General features: G+C 48.8%; 1 protein-coding gene and 1 pseudogene across 2 annotated transcripts; both read left to right on the top strand.

Moving 5' to 3' along the window:
- Positions 1-3,243: 3,243 nt before the first annotated feature.
- LOC100281323 (transcription factor pseudogene) lies at positions 3,244-4,475 on the top strand (annotated as a pseudogene). The gene has a single exon (NR_158755.1). The product of NR_158755.1 is annotated as a transcription factor pseudogene (transcript).
- Positions 4,476-9,235: 4,760 nt separating this feature from the next.
- Positions 9,236-10,488, top strand: LOC103648466 (ethylene-responsive transcription factor ERF023). Its single transcript, XM_020549270.2, has one exon. The coding sequence runs from the start codon at positions 9,458-9,460 to the stop codon at positions 10,214-10,216; it is 759 nt and encodes a 252-aa protein (XP_020404859.2). The 5' UTR covers positions 9,236-9,457; the 3' UTR covers positions 10,217-10,488.
- The last annotated feature ends 2,852 nt before the right edge of the window (positions 10,489-13,340 follow it).

The raw sequence follows: 13,340 nt of genomic DNA, 5'->3' as shown, positions 1-13,340 counted from the left end.
AACTGCTAAATAAACTACGAATACATCACATATAACAAAAGGCATCATGCCCATACAGTAGATTAGATCTAAACTCAAGAAGGATCTCATCGTTAATTACAACTTAACGAAGTTTGCTTCTATCATCATTAACGAATCGAAGAGGTCGGAGGGTCGATAAAGCTCGTAGAACGTTGCATACAACATCACCAAGCAGATGTACAAACGAAAACCTAATTCGCTCCAACTTGTGCACGTTTTCAACGGAGCAAGGTTTCAGAGAGATACTGCTTACTAGCTCCATCATCAACATCACACCAATGTGAGGGACGGATGCGACGAAGGTCGCGCAACACCGATGACTCTCTCGTCTAAACCCTTTATGTGAGTAAATTTGATTGATTCCCATACCTTTCGTGAAAAAACGTCCTCTCTGTTACATATGAGAGTAGGGTCCAGGATAACTCCTCAACTTCCAATATAGGACTAAATTTTTCATTGTTGGTTTGTGCATGAGTGATCTTTGAGATTTATTGTATGAATTATTGGAAGGAACATAGGCCAAAGACCATATATATCCAACAATCTTCCACCAAATCTCAAAGGAAACACTTAATCAGCTATCAAAATATCTTATGATACTGTTGAAGTGTTGATATACCCGTTTTATGGTGAAGACTATTAAGTTGAACATACATCTAGACTCATGAACTATGCTAGCTCACGACTGCTATCCTTGAATTAGAAATTTTATGCAAACTGGTTTATTCAAGAATCTGACTAATACTTAACACATGTTAAGCTACATCCTCGGATGAAGCTTATAAGTCTTACTCATGTGTTTCATATACGAGCTTCTTAGAGTGTCCCCACATCCCATAGATTGTGACCAACGGTTAGCTCATATAGGTGTGTTTGTCCAAAAATACATTGTATGACGGTATTTCGTTGTTAAACCTCCAAGCACATTAAGAAAAATGTCACTCAGCCTTACAAACTTGAGAGTTATGCATCTTCACTAGAGAGGGTGATAATTATAATATACTCTTAGTTACACATTATGCTTGTTTACAAAGTTCTAATTCACAGGAGAGGTTTGGGGTTTCTACCATGTGTAACTAAAGTGGGTCTCAAACTATATCCTTTGATGCAACATCTATCACATTTTGAGATAGACCTTTTGTAAATTATTTTGTCAGATTTTTAGCCATGTTTATATAATCAACAACTATTACTCTAGAGTTTCTCATTTTTTTGACAAACTTCAACCGTCTCTTCACATGCCTTGAGAAAATGATAGGAGTGAAATAGAGAGTGAGAGGTGTGAATGAATCCAAAACCCCCTCTATTTATAAGTTGGATTTTAGTTAGTTTTTTTTAATTTTCAGTTTTTTTAAACTTTTGAACTTCAAATAGTTCAAAAGACTAATTTATGTGACTCACACATGGATCAACAAAACACATCGCATTGCTAAAGCTAGTCGGTACCAACCGGTTCGAGTATGTATTTATCGAATTGATCAACCATAAAGGATTACATGTAACCCACGGTATTGATCTGACCGTCGAACGGACCGATCAGTATCACCAATCGATGCCGACCAAAGCGATCAATCGATAGGCCCGCTGAGTGACCGACTAAACTAACTAGCGTTAGAACCTGACCAATCAATACTAACCGGTGCCCAGCCCATGCCAGCCATCGTATCGACAAGGTCTGAAATCAGCTTTAGGCTTCGTTCGTTTGTCCCGGATTCATCCAGGAATCATTCCATGCAGTTGACCAAAACTTATATAAATTAGACAAACAATTCAGCTAGAAACCATTCTAGGAGACGGTTCAGTAAGAACCGAACAGGCCCTTAGTTGATCTCTTGGCGTTTCTCTTGCTCTTACTTACCGGTAACTGTAAACCGAAACTTGAAAAAGAGACGGTAAAAGGCAACACAACACACAGCGTGGGGCTGCTCTCTCAAGCCTCAATCTACCATTTGCGTCTGGTTAAGCAGTACGTTAATTAACTTGCTCTTGAATACATTGATTTATTTGGATCGGGCTATTCCATTTTCCCGCCAGATGATTGACTTATCTTACGTACTGCCTCCGTTTTATACTACACCTTGATTTCTTCGTACGAACTTCTCTAACTTTTTAGAAAGAAATACATCTGCATCTATAACATTAATTAGTTTTATTTTTTATGGAATAATGTTTTCATAGTGCATTTGTATTAGCATGTACTTCCTCCGTTTTCTGTTAGACATTGTATTAGCTTTGTTCTAAATTAAATTGTTGTATCTTTGATTATTGTTTTTAAAACAAATCGTATAAATTCATACTGTAAGATTCATATTTTTGGATTTAGAATAAGAAATACTTTAATAACATGATTCATATGTCATGAAACTATACAAAGCTAATATTACGTATAAAAAAGCAGAGGTAGCATTAGTTAATAGTAACCAATTAACCAAAGACGGTCGACCCTAATGGACCTAAGGGCACATTTAGTTTTCTAGTCGTTGTTTTTTCGTTATTGACTTTTGTATACATTTTTGACTTCTCAGCACACTAAAAGTCAGAAAGCTCCTCTCAATTTTCTTTAATATTTTACTTTATTCTTTAGAAGCCAAGCTTCCAATTTTTTAGAAGCTAACTCAGCAGCTGGACTGTTTTATTTTAGCTTCTGACCTTTTATTTGCTAGCAGAAGCTAGATATATAAGAGCTGAAACAAGCGTGTCCTTAGTCCGTCAAGAAGAACCAAAATAAAACACCATTATGCAGCATTTTATTGTTTCAGGGTGACTTTAACCCTCCTTGTCCGGTTTCTTGGATCTGATGAAATTTCTAGAACATTTAGTAAGACATGCTAGATTTAAGAAAATTTCTACCATGTAATGAAATTGGAGTTGATCCCCATCTTACGAGCAGATCTAATAATGTTAAAAGAATGAGCTCATATAATGTTTTATTGAGTAGGAAGGTGAAAAAAATGATAAAATAGTTTTTCATAAATTTTCTCCAATTTATAAGTCTATATTCATATATTTTTTATATTTATATATTAGATTAATCTATTTTTAATTTTTTAAATACATGATCTAATAATTTGATTTTATTGTTGAAGGTGTTCTGTACAGACGTGCCCTGTGATCATAAAAAAGGCTTAAACTCAGAATTAACCGAGGCCCCACCAGCCCACAGAGCGAAAGGCAATAGGCTACCGCTATTTATAGCCGGGGGCGCTCTACTCCTTCTCCCCCACTTGGGACTTGGCACTCCCCTCTCCTAGCCATCCATGGACGCTACAGCCCAACGAGCCATGGCAGTAGACACAAGCAATGCACCAACCACATCTTGCTCTTCTTCGTCTTGTACATCCTCGTCCTCGCTCGTCAATGAGGCGCCGCAAGAGGCTCCCTGCAAGAAGTCCAAAGGCACGAACAAGCGGAAGAGGGCGTCTTCGCCGGACTCCCAAGAAGTAGAAGCCAACAACAACGGCAGCGCCAATAACAGTAATGGCCAGCAAGGCGAGGAGAGCAGCAGCTGCTGCAGCACGGAGGACAACGAGGCGTCGGCGAGTGTCGGCGAAAAGGCCGAGGCGGCGGCGGCCGCCACCGCCACCGGCGCGGCGTCGAGAGCCGGAGCGGGTACAAGCACCCGTCGTACCGCGGCGTGCGGCGGCGGAGCTGGGGCAAGTGGGTGTCGGAGATCCGGGAGCCCCGCAAGAAGTCGCGCATCTGGCTGGGCACCTTCCCCACGGCCGAGATGGCGGCGCGCGCGCACGACGTGGCGGCGCTGGCCATCAAGGGCCGCGCCGCGCACCTCAACTTCCCGGAGCGCGCGCACGAGCTGCCGCGGCCGGCGTCCACCTCCCCTGCGGACGTCCAGGCCGCGGCGGCCCAGGCGGCCGCGGCCGCGGACGTGCAGTGCGACGCGCCGCCGTCGCCGTCGCCGTCGCCGTCCCCCGAAGCGGCCGCCGCGTCACCGGACGACGCTGCCTGCTGCCTCGAGGCGGCGACGACGACGACGGTGCACAGCGGCGGCGACGGTGGGCAGGGCCAGGAGAACGCGCTGTTCGACCTGCCGGACCTCCTCCTCGACCTGAGGGACGGGCTGTGGTGGCCGCCGGTGTGGCCCGCGGCGGCAATAATGGCCGCCGAGGAGTACGACGGCTGCGACGTCGTCGGGATGCACGAGCCGCTCTTGTGGGCCGAGTAGTTAGTTACTCGATCGCCTTGCGTTTCTACTACCGAGTGGTGAAGTACATGGGTCTTCTCCAAGAAAAAGAGTGGAAAAAAAAAACCCACCAGACACATACTATAGTATGTTTACTGTTCTTGAATTAGCAGTACGAGTATTGCCTGTCTGTGCTTGATTTGGGCATGGAGCAGCTGCCCCGTCGTCCCCCGTGAGTTTTTTTTTTTCTGTACGAGTTTGTGAGGAGTAGAGACGTCGACTGATAGCAGTCTGCAAATCGCAATTATTTTCTAGTAGATGGTTGCATTTCGCATCAACAATGATGATAATAATATTGTCGATCTTTGAAAAGAGAGGTAGAGAGAGAGAGAGCTGGAAATATGGTAGTCCGGGTGGGCTGTTACTTATATAAGTGGTGATCTGCCGTCGGTTCGGAGGTCGTTTTATGGACCGGGACCGGGACGGTGAAAGCAGCAGCAGCGGCGAGTCCGTGTTAACGTTGGGCAGATTCTCACTGGACAGCTCCAGTTCGCAACGCTCCGGTTTGCTGCCGCTCCCCCGTCGTTATTACGGCAAAAACAAAGCAAAAACAAAAGGTCGAAGGGATTTTTTTAACTCATCGCGCCAATTCCCAACTAGACGCACACACACTTTGCTCTCGCAGGTTACTACAGCTGCCTGGTAGTAGTACGTTGGGTTGTAATGTAGGCGCATGGTTCGGTACAGATTCCACGTTGTGCCTCCGACTCCGAGGTTAGTACAGTACAGCTGCTGGACCGGCCGTGAATGGAGAATGAAGGCGATCCGACGCAGGGGCGACTGGCGACCGAAGCCGCACGGAAAGTTCCATGCGCAGCGCGCGCGATATTCGCTTGTCCCCTTCCGCGCGCCAACTGCTGCTCGCTCTGAACAGGGAGCGGCGGGCCAATCGCCATTAGGTTAGGTGCAGAGCCATCAGCACGCCAGTTACCGGCCCAGTTGGCTGGCTTGTGGCTTGGGTATATTCCGCAGCGCTCCACCTCCACGCGCACGGCGAGGTTTTGGCATGGGACCCCGCCGTCGCGCCTTGACACGTACGTAGGCGAGCGCGCCGGGACCGGCGGAGACCCCCGTCACATGCCCGGACACATGGCCAGGCGAGCACGCGCCGCATGCCCATCAATCTGTCACAGCCAGGAGAGGAGAGACGGACACGCCCACACTGCTGCGCCTGGGCTGTGCTGCGTGGCGCGGCGCGCGCTCCGGCGCCGTCTAACGACGCGGTTACATTACATTACATTAATAGGACGGGCCGGCTGGCTCGCCTTGTCGCCGTCCGGCCAGGTCGACCGGCGGGCGGGCGCTCGCTTACCCCATAGGCACACGGTAGGTGGGTGGTACAGTGGTCGCGTTCCTTGCGCGCTAGTTGAAAGCCTGAAACTGCATTGGCGAGGGGAGATTTCGGTTTCGGGTGGGGGATCGCCGCTCGCCGGCCGGCGGACCAGCGCGGGGTGGGTTTGGATTTGGACAGCCCGGGACCGGACCGGACCGGACGGCGATGCATCTAAAGCTAATAATCGGGCGCTTAGCTAGCGATCGACAGCATCAGCGTGCATGCTGGTGTGATCCTCGGGTCGATCAGAGCAAGTTGCGTCCTGATTAGTTTGGTCCTCGATTCTCCCCACGCGTCCGCCGTGCTTCCCCTTTCATCAGGCGGGCCGCGGGGTCTGACGCGCTCGTTGAGATTTGCAGGGTAGTACAACGGGCGCGCGACAAGAGATTCAGTAAACAAGCACCAAAGGAATCCATGGATGGACGCTGCAGGGTGGCACAGCTTAAAGCATGGATTTTGCACATGCGGCAGCGAGCGAGAGTACTCACAGCTGTCGTGGAATTGGCAGCTAATACAGACTGAATCCAATGAATGAAGACGAGAACAAGCCACTCTTGCTCTGAAGATTTCCCTACCGTCGCCGTTGCCGTCAGGACAGCAACGAGTATCGACCCAATCAATCAACTGCTGCTTTTGCCTCTTATATTGAAGGTTGAAAGCACACAGCCGGTTTCATTCGCGCCAGATTCGCAGCGCGAAAGCAAACTGCAAAACCAAGGGAAAGCCCCGATTCGAAGAGCGATGACGGAGCCCACCATCTATAATTGGTCAACAGTCCTTTTCTATTAGGATCAAAGGGCCCAAAAATTCGTCAAAGTAACTGTACAATATACAGATGTACGTAGTACTGCTCTCCAACGCGCGCGCCATGTGACAATAATCACGTACGCATCCGTCCCTCAACTCACGGTGTTACCCATGTATATTTTCGCTCGCCCATTTGTTTAGCCATTTTCATGTTTATTTTTTTAAAAAAAAATAATCTAGCAAATTTATAATGATATATGTAAACACTATAACTAAAATTATATTAAATTTAATAAAGCTAGATAGTGAATTATGTCTAGCAGAGAGACCCAACCTCAAGAAACTAGTGTCTTCATTTACATGAGCCAATATCTTGTGTTGTTCAAAGTAGTGGATTACAGTCGGTACGAGTCACGAGTATTTCGTTCAGGGATGGCGTGCCAAAAAAACCATTGGAGCCTCTGGAACATCTGGACAACCATTAAGGAGCCTCGCCCCAATGACCACGACAAGAGCTGGACACATTTAATGTATAACCAATGTTTTTTTCCTAAACGCTAAACTATAAACAGCCACACACACCTACAGTTTAACCATTATTTAGGCTAGAACCATTAATCAGGTTACAGGATTAATTAAACGGGCTAAACGGACTAAACGACCGTTTAGACAAACAATATATATAGCACTATGTAGTATTAAGATTATATGCATGGTGCTTAAACAGACTAAACGACTGTTTAGACAAACAATATATATAGCTAAATTTAATTTAATATGAGCCATGCACCTATATATTGAATGTAATGTAATATAGTTTAGATACATGTGGGGCGCCACCAATTATTTTTGAGAGGCTATCCGTTCTCCGGTTGGTGTAAGAAAATGACCACTCGTATGGAAGTTATATGCGGATGGGTTAGTATTAACCACTCTTTACGTAGCTAATAATACGTTGGGGTTAGTTGACGTACTAACCGCTGTCGTCCATTGGCCGCCGTTGAGCACGCGTCGGAGTCCCTTCAACTGGCGCTCGCGCGCGATCGAGTCATTTCAATGGCGTTTCTCGTTCGTCCTTCTGGCTCTTGGCTTCTGTCACGTCCCCGGTTTGTCTCTCACTCCATCGCCACAGCCACTCAGATGCACGGAGGACCAAGCGGTTTCGCATGACTAGCTGGTCCACGTCATAAATTAATTGTCGTAATCGTATCATTTTCATCTGTGTGCTTGATGAATAAAGTGAGACTAGCTACATGATGCATGGCAGGGCAGAATGCAGAGGAAGGTCAAGTTAGAACCGAAGCAAGGCCCGCGCCGGCCGTCTTAATCTCTGTTCTCGGTCGCTCTTTAATTGCCGTCCACAGGATAGGCGCAGCTGAACGTGCTTTTTCTAGACCGTCTTTCTCGCTTTATACAGTCGCTCTCGCGCTGCACACACCCGTAGTTAACAATTCTAACGATCGCCTTGGCTTTCGTGCTAAGATTTTGGTTGATACTATATAGCATGTGCTTTTGACCAGGCGGAATTGACGTGTTAAATTACTGCGAGCTACGTCTATCCCTGTGATGATTGGTTCGGATCCAGGAGCTGCTTTGAACGTGTATCTAATCTAATGGTAATGGCACTGGCCGCTATATAGGAGGAGTACTACAAATCTACAGTACGTGTCCTGGCCTCGCTAGTGACGTCAGGACTTGTTCTTCTTTGCGTCACACCGTTTTCTCGGGGGAAAAGTTCATGGAGTAGTACGTTCTTGGCGCAAGAAAGGTTCATGGAATTCAGACACTCCGACTGTCTTTGGCTATTATTTCCCTTTGGCTATCAATAATTTTCCCCCTTTTTTGTAGCCTGAATGACAAGTTATCGCTAATTAAATCACGCGCTCACGAGAAATATGGCACGAGCTTTATATGTGTAGGGCCTGTATTTGTCAGTGTCACAGTTGCAGTCTCTCACTAAACAATCATCGGACCAAGCGAAAAGCTGCAGGCTGCAGAGAGCCGAAAGGCCGAGATGATTGCTCCACTCTCCAGCTTTTTTTTCTCTCTCTCTCTCTCAGACGAGTTTCTGTCGTGTCCGATCGGTCGCGAATTAAAGAAAAGCTCAAAAAGGCGCTGGAGTGTGATCTGAGGAAGCATCGTTCTGTCTCTCAATTGGTGTCACGAGTTCCTCCCCGGCGCGTATTTTTTAAATGCCCTCTCCCCGGAATCTGGCAGTGTTTATATTGATTATTTCGCTGCATGGATCGTCCCCTGATACACAAACACACACACAGACGCGTAGATGCAGTAGTTTATCATTTCAGGTTTCAGCAAAGGAGACTGCTTTTTATTTTGCTTTGCACTTATTTCCTTCCATCCTGCTTTTCCCAACAAACGCTGCTCGTTGACACGGCTGGCATTTCCCTCGTTGCCATTGTATAATGAAACTAATATACTGTGTATGTTTATTGTAACACAAGCTAATGCTGCATGGATCTCTGAACTGAAACGAGGGATTTGGTGCAGTTTAATACTCGGCGCACGGCCCTCGCACTGGTACGGAGGCTGCCTTTCCTTGCCTGGGGGATACGATGCCATTTGCAGCTTACTTTAATCATCCAATCGACCAATCCAGTGGAAGCAACGCACTCCCACATACTCTCACATTTTGCACGAACGCGTGCTGTGCGCTGAGTGGGGGCATGCTGCTGCCTGAGACCAATAAACAACCGGGATCAAATGTGGGGTCAGCACTTCAGACTGACCACTGACCGTCAGAGAAGCGCGTAGGCGTAGTACAACAACAACCTCTTGGCCGGGCGGGTTTGCTTGCTCTCCCCTGCGCTTTTATTTGTTTTTTTTTTCAATGCCATTCACATTTCTCTGAAGAACCAAAAGAGATATGACACTCCAATTCCGGTTTCCACATTGACTTTCAGAGACGACGCGTCCGAGTGTAGCCTGTCGCTGATCCATATATATATGGCATGCGAATGGTAGTACCTCACATATCGCAGTCACCAAGTGCAGACAACTCACGGTTTGGGGTTCTAAGTTGCAGAAGCCAGAGAGAGACACTACTTGGACGTGATCATCAGCAAGCAGCGAACAGCTATTAAAGGTTCACCCGATCGCCATCGTCACACTCGTCACGTCACGCGTCGTCGTCGCCGTCGATGGAGCACGAGCAGGTGTCGCCTCAGGTGTCCGACGGCTGCACCTGCACCTGCACCTACAGCAGCAGCAGCAACGCCACCAGCGGCTCCCTCAACGGCTCGTCGTCGCCGACCTCCAGCGACGACTCCGGCGGCAAGGGCACGAATAAGCGGCCGCGCAGGGACCTGAAGCACCCGACGTACCGCGGCGTGCGCATGCGGGCCTGGGGCAAGTGGGTGTCCGAGATCCGGGAGCCGCGCAAGAAGTCGCGCATCTGGCTCGGCACGTTCGACAACCCGGAGATGGCCGCGCGGGCGCACGACGCCGCCGCCGTCGCCATCAAGGGCCGCGCCGCGCACCTCAACTTCCCCGACCTGGCGCACGACCTGCCCCGCGCCGCGTCCGCGGCTCCCAAGGACGTGCAGGCCGCCGCCGCGCTCGCCGCGGCCACTGTGCCGGCTCCGTCACCCGTCGTCGCCCCGTCCTGCGGCCACGGCCACGGCCTCGACGACGATGCCGACACCGAGACGGAGGAGGACCTGCCGCCTCAGCAGGCAATGCCGGAATGCGAGAGCGGGAACCAGCAGGCTCAGCTTCAGCTGGCCTGTGCCGACATTGGAGTTGGACTGGGCTATACGTTCTTGGACGTGCCAGACGGCCTTCTGGACTTCGGCTACATGTTGTCGCCGCTGCCGCTGCCGGCTTACTGTGGCTCGCCGTGGGACGACATCGCCGATGACCTCTGCTTCGAGGAGCCCTTGCTGCTTTGGGAACATTGACCATCCAGGACTAGCCAACTTCGTCCATATCGTCCACGAGATTCTTTGTTTCTCTTGGTCAACACATTACTGACCGGGGAGTACTAGCTAACCTTGTCGTCGCTGTGATGCGAGCTAACTATTTTTGCAAAAATCATTTGTACTTACACTGAATTCGTACTTCTCGGTTTTTTTCCTTCGTACCGAGTTTACGTCGGTTACGATGGTCTTACCGAGTTTATAGTGAGCTTTGCACCTATATAAATTATAAACTGAAGAGCCCGATTGGATTACTGTATATGCAGCAAATTCTATCTATAGAAGAGTTTCTTTCTAGCAGTCTCCTTCAATCACAAATTAACCAAGTTAAGATTAAGATGAAAATTTCTGCAACTGTGTTCATAGACCTTTTGTAAAGCTATCAATTATCTGATCTTTAAATGATATCGACCGGACTTAAAACATCTTATGTGCTACATGTTTAGCTTACTATAAAAATTGGATTTTGTTGGCGTCGATTTAGGCGCCAGTCATTAACGAGGGTACCGACGGTGGTGCTCTCTGCAGCGCACGGACGGTACACGGTCTAGGGCCGGACGGTCCAAATGTACGCAGGGGCAGAGAAACTACCGGAATTAGCTACTTTGCCGTGTCTCAGACACACGACAAAGGCTATTTTACACTCGGTAAAGGCTTTGCCGAGTGTAACACTCGGCAAAGAACGCTCGGCGAACTGTACATCGGCAGCGATCTCTTTGCTGAGTACTTTTTGTCGGGCACTCGGCAAAGAATTTGCCGAGTGTCGTTGACACTCGGCAAAAAAAAGTCACTGTCACGGCGCCAAGTGACGGTGACGGATCCTTTGCCGAGTGCCTCCTCTGACACTCGGCAAAGAGGAAATTTTGCCGAGTGCCTGCTACCATGGCCCTCAGCAACGACGGGTCCAGTGGGCCCCACCGTCAGTCCCTGTGTCGAGAGCTCTCGTAGGCACTCGACAAAGGAGGACTCTTTGCCGAGTGTCTAGTGGACCGGCACTCGGCAAAGAGTCCTCCAGTGGGCCCCTTTGCCAGTCCCTTTGCCGAGTGCCTTGGCAACAACACTCAGCAAAGATGGCTTTGCCGGTTCCCAGGTTTCCTTCTTTGCCGAGTGCCATGGTCAGCACTCGGCAAAGATGGCTTTACCGGTTCCCAGGTTTCCTTCTTTCCACAAATGATACATGTAGGTCTACATAGTGTAGGAACATACCATAAAAAGTTTGGGAGACAAAATCAAAAAAATACAAATATACTTTGCCGAGTGTCTATAGAAGACACTTGGCAAAGAGTCTTTTGCCGAGTGCCCAATATGTGGCACTCGGCAAAGAAGCCTCTTTGCCGAGTGCCAGCAGTTGGCTCTCGGCAAAGACTAACGGCCGTCAGCTTTGGGACGGCCGCTGACGGCCCTTTGCCGAGAGCCCCCTTTGCCGAGTGTTTGACACTCGGCAAACTTGTCTTTGCCGAGAGCCCCCTGTGTCGAGTGTTCAGCACTCGGTAAAGGGGCTCTTTGCCAAGAGCCTAACTTTGTCGAGTGCGGCACTCGGCAAAGAATACAACACTCGGCAAAGCCTGCGATTCCGGTAGCGAGACGTTCGCCAACAACATCTAGATCTCACCCCGGGAGAGACCCTGTCAGGGAGGTGAGATACTAGGATTTATCTTGGGATCGACAAGCCACAAAAAACGCCTTCAGACGATGTATAGCCGAAGACATGTGAATATATAGACGAAGAACACTACTTTACTGCTACTCCTAGGGCAAAAGGTAAGGTAATGGAAGATAGTTTGATTTCGTTCGAGTGTTGGTGTCCGCAATAGGCCGTACCTCTTCATATATATAGAGAGAGGTCTGGACCCGTTTCTAGGCGTCCCTCAACAAAATCCATAGGTTTAGGTGGATAAACACACATGGAAAGAGGGATTAAACTGCTTTCTCTGATCTAATCGCGGATTGTTCGCGCCTAGGGGCGGTGAGAGCACCTAGAGGGGGGGTGAATAGGTGATCCTGTGAAACTTAAACTTATAGCCACAAAAACTTATTAGGTGTTAGCACAATAATCACCAAGTGGCTAGAGAGAAGGTCTTGCACAATACGATAATCACAAAGAATTCAACACAGAGAAGACACAGTGATTTATCCCGTGGTTCGGCCAAGTACAAAACTTGCCTACTCCACGTTGTGGCGTCCCAACGGACGAGAGTTGCACTCAACTCCTCTCAAGTGATCCAATGATCAACTTGAATACCACAGTGTTATGCTTTTCTTTTCAATATCCCGTTTGCGAGGAATCTCCACAACTTGGAGCCTCTCGCCCTTACACTTTTGATGTTCACAAAGAATCACGGAGTAAGGAAGGGAAGCAACACACACAAATCCACAGCAAAATGCGCACACACACGGCCAAGAATCGAGCTCAAAAGACTATCTCAAAGTTCTCACTAGAACGGAGCTCGAATCACTGAGAATGACAAACGAATGCGCAAAGACTGAGTGTGGATGATCAAGAATGCTCTAAGGTTGCTTGGTGTACTCCTCCATGCGCCTAGGGGTCCCTTTTAAAGCCCCAAGGCAGCTAGGAGCCGTTGAGAACAAATCCAGAAGGTCATCCTTGCCTTCTGTCGTCGGGCGCACCGGACAGTCCGGTGCACACCGGACACTGTCCGGTGCCCGATTTCCTTCCTTAAATGGCGAAGCCGACCGTTGCAGATGCGGGAGCCGTTGGCGCACCGGACATGTCCGGTGCCCCCTTCCGACCGTTGGCTCGGCCACGTGTCCTGCGCAGATCGCGCGGTCGACCGTTGGCCCGGCCGACCGTTGGCTCACCGGACAGTCCGGTGCACACCAGACAGTCCGGTGCATTTTAGCCGTACGCCGTCGGCAAATTCCCGAGAGCGGCCACTTTATGTCGAGTCAGCCTGGCGCACCGGACACTGTCCGGTGCACCACCGGACAGTCCGGTGTGCCAGACCGAGCTGAGTCTTGGCTTACCACAGCCAAGCCTTTTCCACCTCTTTTCTTTTCTTCTTCTTTCTGTTTCTAACACTTAGACAAGTAGATTAGTACACAAAACCAATGTACTAAGGCTTAGAAACATACCTTTACTCTTGAT

Source organism: Zea mays, chromosome 2, assembly GCF_902167145.1.
Source record: "Zea mays cultivar B73 chromosome 2, Zm-B73-REFERENCE-NAM-5.0, whole genome shotgun sequence".
Taxonomy (NCBI): Eukaryota; Viridiplantae; Streptophyta; class Magnoliopsida; order Poales; family Poaceae; genus Zea; species Zea mays.
Note: the sequence above shows the minus strand (reverse complement) of the source record. Positions and strands in the feature narration are given on the sequence as shown.

Bases quoted from the DNA above. Each gene is read 5' to 3' on its own strand.
- LOC103648466 (XM_020549270.2), top strand. From the start codon at position 9,458: ATGGAGCACGAGCAGGTGTCGCCTCAGGTGTCCGACGGCTGCACCTGC.